Raw genomic sequence first — 18,929 nt, forward strand, 5'->3', positions numbered from 1 at the left:
CAGGATTTTACTCTTCAGTCAAATCCTTTGAAAACTGATAATCCATAATTATAGTGATCAAAATAGTTGACAAACTAGAACTCCTTCTCTAAGCATGAGAAGTAACAGCATTAAAAAATAAAGGATACAGTAAAAATAGTGTCCTGCCTTCAATAGTGTTAGCTCACCTCGGGTATGAGTCTATCCAACTGCTCAACTCGGTTTCCATGAGAAGGGTGTGTGGATAACCATTCTGGCACGCTGGGGTGACCAAAGAGGGTATCTGCAAGTTCCAGCTGCTGCCAAAACACTGAACTGGATCTGACGTCCACACAAGCCTAGAACCAAAATTAATAAAAGCACACATGAGTATAACTATGAGGACATCTTTAAAAGTTTACGTTTGTGTCATTACATGTTTTAAAAATATTTCCTATCGTTTTAATAAAAGGGGAATATACTCATTGCTTTTAAAAAGAACACTCAAACAATATGGTTTTATAGAACTCAAAAAAAAAAAAAATATGTCCACCCTTTCTCCTTGCCCTACCCCCACACAATATTTACAATAATACCACTCCCCAAAAAAACCACGCTTTTCACTATGATAGATATTAAGAACACATATTAGGGATTTGAAGGTGGTGGCGTAGGTAAATGCCTGAACTTGCCGCCTCCCACCACAACCACATCAAAATTACAACTAAAATACAGAACAACCATCATCCAGAACTGCCAGAAAGCTGGCTGAATGGAAGTCCAACAACTAAAGAAGTAAAGAAGAAAGCATACTGAAATGAGTAGGAGGTGCAGAAGCGCAGAACAGGCTGGTTGGGCACCCACATGTGCTGCTTTTTTAATCGGGAGGGAGATCATCTCTATGGAGGACACCGGAGAAACAAGGGGTCCCAGCCTTACACCAGACACCCAGCCTAGGGTCCCAGTGCTTGGAATAGAAGTCCCTAGGGGCAGTAAGAACTACAGGTTGTAAAAACCAGTGCGGACTGGGGCTTAGTGACACAGAGGCTGCTGGAAACCCAGCTGTCCCTCTTAAAAGGCTAGCACTATGAACTGAACTTACAAGGTCCTGCTTCCTCTGAGCTCCAGCATCAGGGCTTGGCTTTGGGGGACACAGACACATATGAGGAGGAACTGGATTATCTGGCATCAGGGCAGAAACTTGGGGCAGCTTTCTTCCAGACAAAGGTGCTTGCAGGGATCACTGTTCCTATTCTGGGACATCCCCAGTCACAGGGCTGACTGGCAGCCATTTCTGTTTGCTCTGCCCTGGTGACTCCCTAAGACCCCACCTCATCCAATTTACAACCCCACCTAAGCTGTGTGCAGCTGCTTTTGCATATGAATGGCCTGTCCTTGCTCAGGCTAAACTCTGAAATAAGCTGCAGCTGGGTCAGGGAGCCCCAAACCTATCAATGAAAGGCCCAAGACCCACACCAGGACCAGCCTGCCTTGCTTCATAGCTGGGCCTCATCTGGGCACTTCCAAACCCAATACAAAGAGGAGGAATCTGAAGATCTCTCTGTAGCTCCTGCTGGGTGGCCTCAGGTAGTTGCTGACTTTGTACCTCCTGGGAGGCCCAAGAGCCAATGTACCCAGTGGTCAGTGTCAGACCATACCAGACAATAACTCTACACATCCATAAGGGACACACTCAAGGGGCAGACTCAGTGAGCACCAAAGCCCCACTGAAGCAAGTCCTGCTCCATAGGGGTGTCTCCTGCACAGCAGCTTTCCCACTGTAGTCACAGCTGGTCCTCACAGCCAACTGGCCTGGAGATCAATTCCTCCCAGTGACACCAACAGCAATCAAGTCTCAACTACAACAAGATTGTGCTCACAGCCCATAAAGGGGTGCACTTAGAGCTTCCAGCTCAGGTTACTGGGGAGGCTGAGCCACTAGGCCCTATAGAACACCTACTACACAAGGCCACTCTACCAACTCAAGGAGCTATAGCAGCTCTACTCAAAACATAGAAAAAAAACACAGGGAAGCAGTCAAAATGCAGAGACAAGAAACATGTCAGAAATGAAAGAAATGGAAGAAAGCAAACTACTGAATATAGAGTTTAAAACTATGATTATAAGGTTACTCAAGAATCTTCTAGAAACCTCCAAAAAAATGGAAAAGGACCAGTCAGAAATTAAGCATACACTGATCAAAAATATGAACAAACTGGCAACAAATACATACTTATCAACAATTGAATCTAAAAATCAAAATAAATGAATAAGAAATCTTATGAACAAAATAAACTGGTGAATAAAATAGAATCAGAGGCATGGAAATGGAACAGACTGATGATTCTCAGAGGGAAGGGAAGAGACTAAACAAAGATATTATATGCATATACGCATGACCTCTGGACACAGACAATAGGGTGGTGAAGGCCTGGGGCAGGGCAGGAACCGGGTGGAGGGGGGCAATAGGAGGAAAAAAGAGGGACATCTATAATAATCTCAACAATAAAGATTTTAAAAAAATAAAAATAAAAAAGAAGTATATCAATAAAGTGGTCCAGAAAAAAAAAAGAACATGTATTAAGAGTAAAATTCTTCCAAATTAAGTTTTCATAAAAATTAAGTTTTAAAATTTAACTGTTAATAAACTGTACTAAAAAATTTATTCTTAATCTATACCTCTAGAATAAATATTGACCTATAGTTTTCTTTTCTTGTAGTGTCTTTGTCATTGGTATTAGGGTTATGCTGGCCTCACAGAATGAGTTAGGGAGTATCCTCCCCTCCCCTCCAGTCTTTTAGAAAAGTTTGAGAAGAACTGGTATTACTTCTTCAAATTCTTGGTAGAATCCACAAATGATGTTGTCAGATCCAGGGCTTTTCTTCGTTGAAAGATTTTTGATTACCGATTCAATCTCCATACTTGTTTCAGGTCTATTCAGTTTTCTTTGTGATTTATTGATTTTATTGGGTGACACTGGTCAATAAAATTATATTGGTCAATACATCATTTATTTTTATTGTGTGTTCACCACCCAGAGTCTTCCCCTTCCATAGCCATTTATCCCCCCTTTACTCTCTTCTACCTCCACCACGACCCTTTCCCTTTGGTAATCACCATACTGTTGTTTGTCTGAGTTTGGTTTTTTGTGTATGGGGTTTTTTTGTTTTTTGTTTTGTTTTGTTTTGTTTTTCTTAATCCCTTCACCTATCTCACTCAGCCCCCCAACCCCTCCCCTCTGACAGACAGCTTTCAGTCTCTTCTCTGTATCTATGAGTCTGTTTCTATTTTGTTTGTCTCGATCATTAGATTCCACATATAAGTGAAATCATATGGTATTTGTCTTTCTCTGACTGGCTTATTTCACTTAGCATAATATTCTTCCAGTCCATCCATGCTATCACAAAGGGTAAGGTTCCTTCTTTTTTATGGCCGAGTAGTATTCCATTGTGTAAATGTACCACAACTTTTTTATCCACTCACCTACTGATGGGCACTCGGCCGGCTTCCAAATTTTGGCTATTAATACTAGCACTGCAATAAACATAGAGGTGCATATATTCTTTTGAATCAGTGTTTCAGGTTTCTTTCACTATATTCCCAAAAGTGGAATTGCTAGATCATAGGGCAATTCCATTTTAGTTTTTTGAGGAGACTCCATACTGTTTTTCCACAGTGGCTGCACTGGTAAGTTATTTCTTGAAATTTGTCCATCTCATCAAGGTTCCAAGTTGGGGGGCATCAACTGTTCATCATATTGTATTATACACTTCCTTATTTCTACAGAATCAGTAGTGTTATCTCCACTTTCATTTCTGATTTTAGTAATCTGAGTCTTCTTTATTTTTTCCTAGTCCAACTAAACATTTGTCAATTTTGCTGGACTTTCTAAAAACAAACTCTTTTTATTCACGATGTAATTTATCTCTGATCTAATCTTTATTATTTCCTTCCTTCTAGCAGCTTGGGGTTTACTTTGTTCTTCTTTTTATAGTTTTCTAAGTTGTAAAGTTAGGTTGCTTGTTTGAGATCTTTCACATTTTGAAAGCATTAATAGCTACAAATTTACCCTGAGCAATGCTTCCACTGTATCCCATAACTTTTGGTAGATTCTGGTCTTGTTTTCATTTATCTCTAGTATTTATTAATTTCACTTGTGATTTCTTTTTTTATATATATAGTTTACTGATTTTTTACAGAGAGGAAGGGAGAGGGATAGAGAGTTAGAAACATCGATGAGAGAGAAACATCGATCAGCTGCCTCCTGCACACCCACTACTGGGGATGTGCCTGCAACCAAGGTACATGCCCTTGACTGGAATCGAACCCGGGACCCTTCAGTCCGCAGGTCGATGCTCTATCCACTGAGCCAAACCGGTCAGGGCCACTTGTGATTTCTTATTTAATCCATTGGCAGTGCATAAAGAAAGAAGGATGAAACACTTTCTAGACAACACTTCCTCCTTAAAACAGAACTGATAATGGCCACAAACATACAAAAATATGTGAACTACATTGGTCCTGGATTACTTTTTGAGGCAGTATACTGGGGCAATGTGAAGAGCACAGGTTTTAAAACCAGAAGTTCAAAATATCAGTTATATATTTTGTTTAATTAATAATCACTTATATGTATCGGCTATTGTTCTATGTATATAACAAATATTAACTCGTTGTATTAATTCATTTCATGTGCCCTAAAAGAGGAGAAATGAAAAGACTTCCATTATTTTGTAATTCACTTCCTTTAGTTTAAAGTGTTTTGCATCTTTTGATTGCCAGCATGTCAGTTCATCATTATAATAAATTTATAATACATTTTCATGTATATATTTTTCTCTATCCTAAAGCTTTTATCATAACACTCAACACTTAGAGCTGAAATCATAGCAACTAAAAAGTTAAATACACAGAAGCCTGCCTCATTTTTCTAGGTAATACAGTTAGGTTCAAAACAAGGTGAAATGAATAATGCATGCATTATGAAAGTTTACCTTATAACAAGCCTAGTAAATGAGATGTGCACATTTACAGTTGTTTCCTTCTTAAATGAATCACTAAACAAATAACCTAAGCCAGTGGTTGGCAAACTGCGGCTCGCGAGCCACACGTGGCTCTTTGGCCCCTTCAGTGTGGCTCTTCCACAAAATACCCGCTCTTCCACAAAATACCGACTTCTGCGCATGGGCCACAAAGTTTCAATCACACTGTACGTGTGCGCCCACACATGGTATTTTGTGGAAGAGCCACACTGAAGGCGCCAAAGAGCCACATGTGGTTCATGAGCCGTGGTTTGCCGACCACGGATAAGCTATTAACCCAAATAGGACACAAAGCTAGTCAGTTTGCTATGACAAAGGCTCAGATTACTCACCTGAGAAACTATGAGACCTGGACTCCCGCCTGGTCTCTCGCTACTAACTAGGTATATATGTTACTGGACAAATCACTTCGCCTCTTTGGACCCTAATTTCCTTATCTGTAAAGGGAGAGGGTGGATTAGATTATCTCTAATTTTCCTTCCTGCTCCAAAAGTCTACGATTCTATAACCTTTTTATTTTACAGAAAGTTTAGAATGTTGGATTTTCTCTCATTTTTATGATGAAAGTAAATTTTGCTTATGACCTACTTCCCTCACTAGATGGTGCTATCTGCACAGTTACTGAGGCTCTAAGAACCCAGCAGGCAGGCCTCTCACAAGGGCCACTTACAATTCACCAGGGCTGGACAGTTCCTCCCTCCGAGGGCTCTGCAGGCCACTATAAGACATTTAACAGGCCTGTCCCCATCCTCCATGTCCATGAGACGTCAGTAATCCCCATCTCCCCAGTCACTGTGACAACCAAAACAATCATATAAAGTGCCCTGCCAGGAGGTCCAGTTTAGAGCCACTAAAATACATGGTCTTTTTCCATAGTTAAGAAACAAATAGAACCAAGATGGCGGCATAGGTTAACGCCGGAGTTTACTGCTTTGAACAACTACTTCAAAAGTGAAACCAAAAAACGGAAGGGACATCACCCAGAACCACAGGAACGCTGCCTGAGTGGAAGTCCTACAACTAGGAGGAAAGAGAAACGCATGCGGACACTCAGAGGAGGCGCAGTGCTGAAGTCAAATTCTGAGGTGCGGAGTGCGCGGAGCGGGCTGGCGGCGGAGGGCGCGGTTGGCGTTTTCAATCGGGAGGGAGTCGCAGACTCTGAGCTCCAGATCCGGGCGAGTCTTTAGGGACCCTGACTCAAACGGGAGAAGCGGGACTGTCTGGCTTCGGTCAGAGTGCAGCTTTCTCTCCGAGCTTTGCAGCGGGTGCTGGGACCCAGAGAGGCAGAGCCCCTGGGGACAGGACTGAGAGCCGCCATAACTGCTCTCTCCGGCCCACCCTGTTGATCCTGTGCGACCCGCCCCGCCCAAGCCCTGCACACAGGCATTTGCCGGATAGCCTCAGGCAAACGCCAGATTAGCACCTCCCTAGAGGACAGAAGTTCTCTCACTGCTGACACAGCTGATTCTCATAGCCACTTGGCCTGGAGGTCAAACCCTCCCTGGAATTAGCTACAACAATCAAGATTTAACTATAAGACTTCGAACAAAGACCACTAGGGGGTGCACCAAGGAAGCATAACAAAATGCGGAGACAAAGAAACAGGACAAAATTGTCAATGGAAGATATAGAGTTCAGAACCACACTTTTAAGGTCTCTCAAGAACTGTTTAGAAGCCGTCGATAAACTTAATGAGATCTACAAGAAAACTAATAAGACCCTCGATCTTATATTGGGGAACCAACTAGAAATTAAGCATACACGGACTGAAATAACGAATATTATACAGACTCCCGACAGCAGACCAGAGGAGCGCAAGAATCAAGTCAATGATTTGAAATGCGAGGAAGCAAAAAACACCCAACCGGAAAAGCAAAATGAAAAAAGAATCCAAAAATGCGAGGATAGTGTAAGGAGCCTCTGGGACAGCTTCAAGCGTACCAACATCAGAATTATAGGGGTGCCAGAAGATGAGAGAGACCAAGATATTGAAAACCTATTTGAAGAAATAATGACAGAAAACTTCCCCCACCTGGTGAAAGAAATGGACTTACAGGTCCAAGAAGCGCGGAGAACCCCAAACAAAAGGAATCCAAAGAGGACCACACCAAGACACATCATAATTAAAATGCCAAGAGCAAAAGATAAAGAGAGAATCTTAAAAACAGCAAGAGAAAGAAACTCAGTTACCTACAAGGGAATACCCATACGACTGTCAGCTGATTTCTCAACAGAAACTTTGCAGGCCAGAAGGGAGTGGCAAGAAATATTCAAAGTGATGAATACCAAGAACCTACAACCAAGATTACTTTATCCAGCAAAGCTATCATTCAGAATTGAAGGTCAGATAAAGAGCTTCACAGATAAGGAAAAGCTAAAGGAGTTCATCACCACCAAACCAGGATTATATGAAATGCTGAAAGGTATCCTTTAAGAAGGGGAAGAGGAAGAAAAAGGTAAAGATACAAATTATGAACAACAAATATGCATCTATCAACAAGTGAATCTAAGAATCAAGTGAATAAATAATCTGAGGAACAGAATGAACTGTTGATTATAATAGAATCAGGGACATAGAAAGGGAATGGACTGACTATTCCTGGGGGGGAAAGGGGTGTGGGAGATGCGGGAAGAGACTGGACAAAAATCGTGCACCTATGGATGAGGACAGTGGGCGGGGAGTGAGGGCGGAGGGTGGGGCGGAAACTGGGAGGAGGGGAGTTATGGGGGGAAAAAAAGAGGAACAAATGTAATAATCTGAACAATAAAGATTTAATTAAAATAAAAAAAAAAAAAAAAAAAAAAAAAAAAAAAAAGAAACAAATAAAACTAAAAATGAATGATTACGTTGTTTGTGAAATCAAATAAACAAAAATCATTCCTGTAAATGACTAAAGTGCCAAATTCTCTGTATAATGACAAATTAATATATAAACACAACAAAATCAAATATTTCACAGGACATCGTTTTGTCAGTGGATACCTGAACAGCTATTTATTATTCTGTGCTTACGACACACCTCAGTCCTACCAGCTTTTACTAACTCTCTACTAGTCATTTTGAATTTATATAATGGTAAATTAAATATCTTGTAAATACAAAATTAAAGCAACTATAAAAATGTAAATACACAAAACAAGCTCACAGCTACTAGAGGAGCAGAGTCGAGAGCACTCCAGGGAAAGCAAGCTGCCTGTGTTGAAGGAGGCCTCAAGAGTAACTTTATTTTAATGAATTTTCCATCTTCTCTTTAGCCCTTGGCCTTAAAAGCTCATAAATCTAAAGGGACAGCACATGACCAATAGATCCATCTCCCAAGAACAGTCCCATTAGCCAAGCACATAAGACTGACATAAAATCAGAATGCCAACTTATCAATGTATGGCAATGGCTGGTAATTGCTAAAACTTCCAGGGGCACAGGGCATTTGTGTCCTCAGGTCAGTATGCTCTCTCCCTCTCAGGATGGTACAGAGGAAGCCAGTCTAATAAGGATAGAAAGGAATACAAGAATTATGTTATGTGATTTGAATATTAAATGGCAAGAAGTCAAGGGAGTGTGATGCATTAATGTCCAAAAAAAAGGATACAAGCCACAAAAAGAATCAAATCCGGGATACTTAAAATAACCCTTTGAGGTAGATACTATCACTATTCCCATTTTTTCAGAGTAGGAAACAGACTTGAAGAGATTAAGTGATTTTCCTACAGTCACGTGGAAGAGATAAAGAGTTCAGACATAGGTCTAACTCTAGAGTCCAAGGTCCTAACCACTATGCAAGATACAGTATAAAATCCTTACAACTGCTAACAAAGAAGTCTCTACCTACCTGTCACTTTTCCCTCTTGACACTGGTGCTCTTGACTCTATTCTGTAGTCACATGGAACTTTCAACTCCCGCACAAGGACATCATTTCTCTTCCTTTAGACACGCTGTCCGCCATGTCAAAAACACCACTGTCAACACCTTCACCAGAATAATTACTACATAGCTGTTATACCTTCACTTCAAATAATTTCTTCCTCAACCTAGTCCCTAGACTAAGTTTGCATGACCCTTAGATAAAGTTACGTCTCTATGGTATATTCTTCAATTGGGAACCTCTTTCTTACTCAAGTTGTGACCTCCATCAAGGTATTGTGCATCCCTACAGCCTAGATAGGCATACATTAACTACATGGTGAATTGTAAGTGAACACCAACATAACAAGTCAGAGAAGAGCTATATACACCAATTTAGAGAGCATGGCACCTAGGCCTAAAAAGAAAAAGAAAAAGAAAAGAAAAAAGAAAAAAAAAACTGTCTTCTGATTATATTCACAAATAAATTTTTTAAATGTGTCAATCAGAATTAGGGGGTAAGTCAGCCCAGAATCTGAAAAATCTGATGGCAAATGCTGGCCACTGTCGACTGAAGTCTTGCCTTGAGAAAGTGAATATCCCAGCCTACTAGACGTGATTCTTATTTGTGGCAGGGAGAGCAGAATGGAGAGGAGTAAAAATGGAGCCGGCAAAAGCTATAATGAGGCTGGCACAGAAGTCCAGGTAATAAAAAATGCTAATAGTAGAGATGAAAACGCATTGGAGTATATTTTACAGATAGAACTAGTGAGACTTGGTAAGTGATTACATGTAAATGATAAAGAAGATGGAAGTACTAAGGAGGACTCCGGTGTTTTCCAAAAGCAACTGAATATAAGGCGGTATATTTATTGGAAAAAGGAAGATTAGAAGAGAAATAGATATGAAGGGCAATCAAGGATTTAACATTGAATTTATTAGGTTTGAGATACCTGCAGAATATAAAGAGGATATAACAGGCCGACATCTGAACGTAAATGATTAGAAGACTAGTGCTCTTAGGACTTGGATTGTATCAGCGCTGAAACATAGGTCCTGCTATTGTTCCCATACCACAGATGAGAGAAATCAAGGTTCCCAAAGGATAGACAACTCGCCCGAGATCACACAGCTAGCACTCTCTGGCCAAGCAAATTCTCAAACGGAGGCAGTCTAGGTCCAGGGCTCGCTTATTATCATGACACCATATTGCTTCCTGGACGGATACCCTCACTGTGGGAACGCAGGAAGGTTCAGTATTTGGTATCCAGGAAAGAAGGGAGGAGGTCTGAGGTTCAAACAGCAAATTAAGTCAAGTCTCCACAATGAATGGAGAACCCCCCCTACTTCCCCCAAACAGTGACAGCATAGCTTCTAAAAAGTTTCTTGGCACCTTCTTATAAAACAAGGACAGACAATCATGAGTCACAAATTTTAGGGTTTACAGTTCCATCCATGAGAGAGTAACTATTACTGGACTTGTCTTCCCACCATAAATATCTATAAAACTGGACAGATATATGAGGCAAACATTTTCAGTTCTGAACAACAAGTAGGACAATAATGTAATTCTTGAGAGAAAGAGAAGCACTAAGGCAGTGGTCGGCAAACTGTGGCCCCCTGAGTGTGGCTCTTCCACAAAATACCACGTGCGGGCGCGCACGTACAGTGTGATTGAAACTTCGTGGCCACACTCAAAGGGCCAAAGAGCCAGATGTGGCTCGCAAGCTACAGTTTGCCGACCACGGCACTACGGTGATCCCCAGACTTGCCCCTGCCCTCTGCTAGGACAGTTTCCTGACCACACAGAGGGAGGTAGGACTTCTAAGCAGAGCATGGTGAGACAGGATGAGCTAAAGAATTAGAAAACAAAAGTTCAGGGCTGCACAAGGGGCTAGAATTTGTGAGGATTATACCAGAAAAAAAGATTGTCCCAGAAATTGGTATAGAGGCTCCTTGGATTTCATTAAAATTAAAAATATTTGCTCTGCAAAAAATAAAAACCTTGTTAAGGAAAAGATGAGTCATAGATAAGGAAAAACTACTTTCACATATCCAACAAATGACTGTATCCAGAATATGTACATAACACTCTAAAGCCAACAGTAAGCCCTAGCCAGTTTTGCTCAGTGGATAGAGCCTCATCTGTGGAGTGAAGGGTCCTGGGTTTGATTCCGATCAAAGGCACATACCTCGGTTGCATGCTTGTTCCCCAGCCCATCGGGGAGCATAGAGGAGGCGACCAATCAATCTCTCTTTCTCTCTCTCTCTCTCTCCCCGCTCCCACTCTCTCTAAACAACAATGGAAAAATATCCTCAGATGAGGATTAACAATAATAATAATTATAATAATAATAAAGTCAACAGTAAGAAAACAAACAATCCAACTAGAATATGGCAATATTTGAACAGATACTTAACCAAGGAGGAACAGAGGTGCCAAATAAGCACTTAAAATCATTAGGTTATAAAAGACTAAATCTTCTATAACAAGAAACCAATAATGTCAAAACCTAATGAGTCAAGAAATTACAAAATAAACATATTACACAGAATTATAGAGGTAAATAGTTAAACAAATTTAAGGTGATTTTTACCGCTGGCTCTAAGGGAAGAGGCAGTGAAGGCTGTTATTTCCCATTGTAACACTAAATGACTTTCTATAAGATGATGAAATGTATGGCTACATACACAAATATATACATATTTTTTAAAGGGGAGTATGATTACCCTGGTAGGTGTGGCTCAGTAAGATGGAGCATCATTCCATGTACCAAAAGGTGGCAGATATGATTCCCGGTCAGGGCACATACCCAGGATGTTGGTTTGATCCCCAGTTAGGACACATGAGGAGGCAACCGATCAATATTTCTCTCTCACTTCAATGTTTCTCTCTATCTACCTACCTATCTATCTATCTCTCCCTTCCTCTCTCTAAAAGCAATAATTTTTTTTAAAAAATGCTGAATTATATCTAGAAAGCCAATGAAGGAGATAAAATAAAACACACAAAAAAAAATATTTGATTAACTCAAAAGCAGAAAAAAAGGAACAGAGAAACAAAAAAATAGGTAACACAAATAAAAAGGAAATAGCAAAATGGCTGACCTAAATACATCAATATTGATAATTACATTAAATATAAATGGACTATACACTTCAAGATAAAAGCAGAGATTGTCAAACTGAATAAAAAAGGAAGATCTAGTTTATGCCAGTCTATAAGAGATGCATTTAAATACAAACATTCAAATAGTTTGAAAGTAAATGGGTAGAAAAAGATATAGCAACTGAACAGTAACACACAAGAAAACTGGAGTGGCTATATTAATGTAGAAAATAATGTAAAAAAATTAATGTCAAATAAAAAATACTTCACTGAGTATTACTAGAGACAAAGGGATAATTCACAATGATCAATCAATTCAATAAGAGGAAAAAGTAATCCCATATGTGTATATACCTAATACAGAGCATCAAAATTCATGAAGTATAAACTAACATAAGAAATAACAGACAAATCCACAATTACACTTAAAAATTTCAAGAACCGGAGCAACTAAGATGGCGGCATAGGTAAACACCGGGAAATTATTGCCTCACACAACAATTGAAAATTACCGCAAAGGACTGAGCAAACATCATCCAGAACAACAGGAAGGCTGGCTGAGTGTAAATTCTACAACTAGAAGGAAAGAAAAGCACGCTGAGAGCCAGAGGCGCTGCGGAGGTGAAGTGCAGAGGTACGGCGGCGCGCGCGAGGAAAGGGGGTGGCGCCTGAGGATGCGGCTGTCTTTTTGAATCACAAACTCCCCATGGCTCTGAACTCCGGTTCCGGGAAGTCTCTGGGGACCCAGGTCTCACACGGGGAGAAGCTGGTCTGTCCGGCAGCGAGCGAACTTGAGGGCGGCTTTCCCTCAGAGGTGCTTGCAGCCGTTACCGGAACACTGAGACGCGCGACTCCGGGCGGAGAATCGGCCATGGCCGCTTTCTCCGCCCTCTGACTCCCTGAGACCCCGCCCCACCCAGGCTGCCGCAGAGGCTTTTGCATGTGAATGTACCTAACTGCAGCGGAACCAGGCAGACCTGGAACTTCCAAGAGAAGGCCCAAGGCCCCGCAGCGGCTTGCATTGCTTCACAGCTGAGCCTCTTCGTGGCTCCTGCTGTGTGGCCTCAGGCAGAGGCTGAATTAGCACCTCCTTAGATCCAGGAGCCACTGTACCCAGTGGTCAGAGGGGGACCATCCAGACTGCAACTCCTCAGATCCATAAGGGACGCACTCAGGGAGCAGACTCAGTGAGCACCAAAGCCCCACTGAAGCAAGTCTTGCCCCAGAAGGGTGTCTTCAGCACAGAAGTTCTCCCACTTTAGACACAGCTGATTCTCACAGCCAATTGGCCTGGAGGTCAATTCCTCCCAGTGATTCTACAACAACCAAGGCACCAAGAGTGCACCAAGAGTGTCCACCCCAGGTAACTGGGGAGGCTGAGCTACTGGGCCCTACAGGACACCTGGCGCACAGGGCCACTCTATCAACACAGGGAAGCTGCCAAAATGCGGAGACAAAGAAACAGGTCACAAATGGCAGAAATGGAGGAAAGCAAACGATTGGATATAGAGTTTAAGGCCACGGTTATAAGGTTTTTCAAGAATTTTATGGAAACCGCCGATAAATTTAATGAATCCCTCAATAAGTATAGGGAGACCATGGAGGACATGAAAAAGGACCAACTAGAAATTAAGCATACACTGACTGAAATAAAGAATAATTTACAGAGATCCAGCAGCAGAAAAGAGGATCCCAAGAATCAAGTCAAAGATTTGAAATACAAAGAAACAAAAAATACCCAACCGAAAAAGAAAAAAGATTCCAAAAATATGAAGATAGTGTAAGGAACCTCTGGGACAACTTCAAGCATACCAACATCAGAATTATAGGGGTACCAGAAGGAGAGAGAGGGCAAGATATTGAAAACCTTTTTGAAGAAATAATGACAGAAAACTTCCCCTACCTGGTGAAAGAAATGGACTTACAAGTCCAGGAAGCGCAGAGAACCCCAAACAAAAGGAATCCAAGGAGGACCACACCAAGACACATCATAATTAAAATGCCAAGAGCAAAAGATAAAGAGAGAATCTTAAAAGCAGCAAGAGAAAGACAGTCAGTTACCTACAAGGGAGTACCCATACGACTGTCAGCTGATTTCTCAACAGAAACCATGCAGGCCAGAAGAGACTGGCAAGAAATATTCAAAGTGATGAATAGCAAGAACCTGCAACCAAGATTACTTTATCCAGCAAAGCTATCATTCAGAATAGAAGGTCAGATAAAGAGCTTCACGGATAAGAAAAAGCTAAAGGAGTTCATCACCACCAAACCAGCATTATATGAAATGCTGAAAGGTATTCTTTAAGAAGAGGAAGAAGAAAAAGGAACTCTTACCATTTGCCACAGCATGGATGGAACTTGAGAGCGGATAAATACCACAGGATCTCACTCATTTGTGGAATATAATGAACAACATAAGCTGATGAACAAGGACTGATCCAGAGACGGAGAGGCATTGATTGGACTGTCGGGACTTGGAGGGAAGGTAGGGGAGGGTGGGGGTAAGGGGGAAAGATCAACCAAAGGACTTATATGCAAGCATATAGGCCTAACCAATGGACATGGACAACGGGGGGGTGAGGGCATGAGCGGGGGTGGGGGGGTGGGGGGTAGAGGGTAACGTGGGGACAAGGACACATGTGTAATATCTTAATCAATAAAAAATATATTTAAAAAAAAAAAAATTTCAAGAACCAGTAGACAAAAAATCAGGAGGATATAGAAAATCTCAGTGATGCTATAAACCACCTTAACCTAATTGATATTTATAAAACATACACTCAACAAATACAGAATACACATTTTTTTCAAGTGATGAAAATTCAGCAAGGTAGACTAGATGATGTGCCATAAAACAAGTCCCAATAGATCTGAAAAGATTAAAATCTTACAGAGGCTATTCTCTAAACCACAAGGGAATTAGAAACAAGCAATAAAACATTAGGCAAATCTCAAAATCTGTATACTAAATGACTCCCTTTTGAATAACACATGGATAAAATTAGAAATCACAAAGAAAATTAGAACATATTCTGATAACTGATAATGAAAATATAACATATTGAAATCTATAACAGCTAAAGTAATGCAGAGTGGAAAATTTATAGCCAATGATATATATCCCATCTTAGAAACCTAGAAAAAAAGAGTAAACCCAAAAGTAGAAAATTAGATTTCATAAAAATTTTTAACTTTCATTCTCCAAAACACACAACTAATAAAATAATAAAGCAAGCCACAGATTGGGAGAAAATATTTGCAATACACATATTTGACAAAGGACTTGTATCCAGCAAATGTATTAAAAAACTCACACAAGCCCTAACCAGTTTGGCTCAGTGGATAGAGCATCGGCCTGCGGATTGAAGGATCCCGGCTTCAATTCTGGTCAAGGGCATGTACCTTGGTTGCGGGCACATCCCCAGTAGGGAGTGTGCAGGAGGCAACTGATCGATGTTTCTTCTCTCATCAATGTTTCTAACTCTCTATCCCTCTCCCTCTCCCTTCTCTCTGTAAAAAATCAATAAAATATATTTTTTTAAGAAAAGAAAAGAAAAACAATAAAAATGGGCAAAATATCTAAAAAGATAATAAAAAATACATTAATGGCCAGCACACACATGAAAATATGTTCCACGTCTTTATTTATCAAGAAATACAAATTGAAAATATAAATGAACTAAATAGATCAAAAAAAGAGCAAAGATTAAAAAAAACAAACAAACAGCTACATACTACTTATAAGAGACACACATATAAGAAAACAACCCTAGCCGAGACCGGTTTGGCTCAGTGGATAGAGCGTCAACCTGCGGACTGAAGGGTCCCAGGTTCGATTCCGGTCAAGGGCATGTGCCTGGGTTGCGGGCACATCCCCAGTGGGGGATGTGCAGGAGGCAGCTGATCAATGTTTCTAACTCCCTATCTCTCTCCCTTCCTCTCTGTAAAAAATCAATAAAATTTAAAAAAAAAAAAAAAAGAAAACAACCCTAGCCGGTTTGGCTCAGTGGACAGAGCATCAGTCTATGGACTAAAGGGTCCTGGGTTCAATTCCGGTCAAGGGCACATGCCCAGGTTGCGGGCTCAGTTCCCAGTAGGGGGTGTGCAGGAGACAGTCAATCAATGATTCTCATCATTGATGTTTCAATCTCTCCCTCTCCCTTCCTCTTTGAAATCAATAAAAATATATTTTAAAAAGAAAAAATATTTAAAAGAAAACAGAAAGCTTGAAAATGAAAGAATGGAAAAGATAATACCATGTAAGCACTAATCAAAAGAAAGCTGTCATAACAATAGTAATAAAGGAAAAAGTGGACATTAGATAAGAAGCATTAGTAGAGACCAGAAAGATTTCATCTTGATAAAAGGATCAATCCAGCCTGGCCAATGTGGCTCAGTGACTGACATCGACCCATGAACCAGAAAGTCATGGTTTAATTCACAATCAGGGCACATGATGGGGTTGTGGAACTGATCCCCAGTAGAGGGCATGCAGGAAGAAGCCGATCAATGTTTCTGTCTTATCACTGACTAGAGGCCTGGTGCACAAAAATTCATGCACTCGGGAGGTGGGTCCCTCAGCCCAGCCCGTGCCCTTTTGCAGTCTGGGACCCCTTGGGGGATATCTGACTGACAGCTTAGGCCCGCTACCTGGCAGCCTGGGAGCCCTCAGGGGATGTCCACCTGCTGGCTTAGGCCTGCTCCCTGGGGGATCAGGCCTAAGCTGGCAGTCAGATATCCCTCTGGCAGCCCAGGAGCCCCTGGGGAGTGGGCCTAAGCCAGTAGTCGAATACCCTTAGCACTGCAGCAGAGGCGGGAGAGACTCCTGCCACTGCCGCTGTGCTGCCCAGCCATGAGCTGGCTTCTAGCTGAGCTGTGCTCCCACTGTGGAAGCACACTGACCACCAGGGGGCAGCTCCTGTGTTGAGTGTCTGTGCACATGATAGCAACAGGTTGTTCCCAGTCATTCCACCGATAGGGTCAATTTGCATATTATCCTTTTATTATAAAGGAACTTTCTCTCCCTATCTCTTCCTCTCTGAAAATCAATAAAAATATATTTTTAAAATATATATGTGTGTGTGTATGGACTAGAAGTGAAAAATAAAGGAGTCATTATTTACAGACAAGATAACTTGTATATGTAAAATGTGTATATGTAAAATCTAAAAGAATCTATTTTAGAATTAAGTGAAGTTAGCAAGGTTTCTGGATAGAAGGTTAATTATGAAAACAAACTGTATTTCTCAATATAAGCAAGCTTATTTTTTTAAATGACACTGTTTATAACATTAAAAAATGTAAGTCCTATACACACACACAAAAAAAAATCTCAAAACATCACTGAGAGAAATTATAGAATATTTAAATAAATGGATAAATATATCATTCATGGATTGGAAGACTCAATACTGATGACACTAGTCAACTTTCCCCAAACGGACCTATATTTAATGTACACAACTCCAAACAAAATCCCAGGCATGTTTTTTGTTTTTGTAAAGGGGTGTAATTTGATAATGTAATTTCATATATTCCATATATGAAATGGATATGGAAAAACAAAAGACTAAAAATAACAAGTCATCGCTTCTCAGCCTTTTGGCTAAGATCAAGTATAGTAAAAATAACAAGTCAATCTTGTAGAACAACACTGGAGGACAGCTCTCAGATCTTAAGACTTATTACAAAGCTACAGAGATGATGTCATTTGGCTCAAAAATAAATAAAAGGCCAATGGAATAGAATAGGGCGTCCAGAAACAAACCTCCACATAGTCTCCCAAATTTATGACAGAGACACTGAAGTACAGTGAAGAAAAATGACTCTTAGATAAACAGTGCTAGCCATATGAGGGAAAATATCTTAACTTCTTTCTATATATTATATACTAAAAAATAACAAAACAATAGAACTTCTTGAAATACAACAGGAACAATTCATTGAGATGGGAAAAGATTTCTCAACTAGAACACACTTACCTAAAAGGAAAATTTCATAAACTGTCGTACATTAGTTTTAGGAAAATCATGAGATAGCCAATCTGTGGACAATGATTTGGGAACCTCTTCATCTACCCATCTGATAATTTACTTAATTCTACTTATGTAACATCTAAAAAACTGCTTTTGCTTTTGTGAATGAGTAATATCTTGATTTATGAAATTAAATCCATAAAACTCAAAATGAGAAGTTCAAATAATAATGATTTTTAATAGTTAGGACTTTTAATAACTATCGAAAACTCAACAAAGAATCAAATACATTTTGAATTTAATATATGAAGTAGCACTGTTTTCACTCATTTTAAAAAGTTCAGGTTTACTCCTAATTAAATCCTACTACTGCTAATACTCAGTTATCACAGGTGCTTAAAAACAGCAACCCAGCGTCAAGTGCCCTGTTAAGTAGACATGAACAAAGCTAACTTAAATCAGGGTAAACACCCAGAGCTGCAGTCTATGGAGAGTAAAAATAAGCCATCTGCTATAACAAAAGTAATCTGAAAGATACAGAGTAATAAGTCTGCTCTTCTATCGTTTATTTTAATGGTGAAAATTCAGTTTGCTCAGCCGGGATCATAGCTACAATATGAGAAACCTTTCTCCCAGTCTGGAAAAACAGCTACACATCATCTTATTTATTCAAAAAGCCACCTTAGATCCACAAAATAAGGGAAAAGAGTACAATAAAGAGAACGTTAGCTTCCAGACGGTGCAGATTTAAAATGGTGTTAATGAAAAACTGAATACAATCTCTCATTCACTGTCCATGCCAAACTTCATTAGGACAATACACATTTATCTTTTACTGTGTGAAGGACACTGTGTATTCTCAACTGCTGAACATTTTACCTTTGCAGCAAGCTGTAGTCCAATTTTGTCAGCTTCAGCCTCCAGTGTTCTACTGTATGGTCTACTGAACAAATACTAAGAAGAAATAGAAAAGAAAAGCTCCACTCAGGTTATTTCACAGCA

General features: G+C 40.2%; 1 protein-coding gene across 5 annotated transcripts in view; it reads right to left on the bottom strand.

Moving 5' to 3' along the window:
• OMA1 (OMA1 zinc metallopeptidase) overlaps positions 1–18,929 on the bottom strand; it is a 55,852-nt gene that overhangs the window by 19,256 nt on the left and 17,667 nt on the right. For all 5 annotated transcript variants that reach the window (XR_004974258.1, XM_036351585.1, XM_036351586.1 and 2 more), the window contains 2 exons: positions 18,807–18,881; positions 168–317 (listed from right to left, as the gene is read on the bottom strand). Coding sequence is in view for 4 of the 5 variants with exons in the window: in XM_036351585.1 (XP_036207478.1) it covers positions 168–317; positions 18,807–18,881 (225 nt within the window). In the remaining variant the exon portion in view is untranslated. The remainder of the gene's footprint in view (positions 1–167; positions 318–18,806; positions 18,882–18,929) is intronic.

This window comes from Myotis myotis, unplaced genomic scaffold, assembly GCF_014108235.1.
Source record: "Myotis myotis isolate mMyoMyo1 unplaced genomic scaffold, mMyoMyo1.p scaffold_m19_p_2, whole genome shotgun sequence".
Lineage (NCBI taxonomy): Eukaryota > Metazoa > Chordata > Mammalia > Chiroptera > Vespertilionidae > Myotis > Myotis myotis.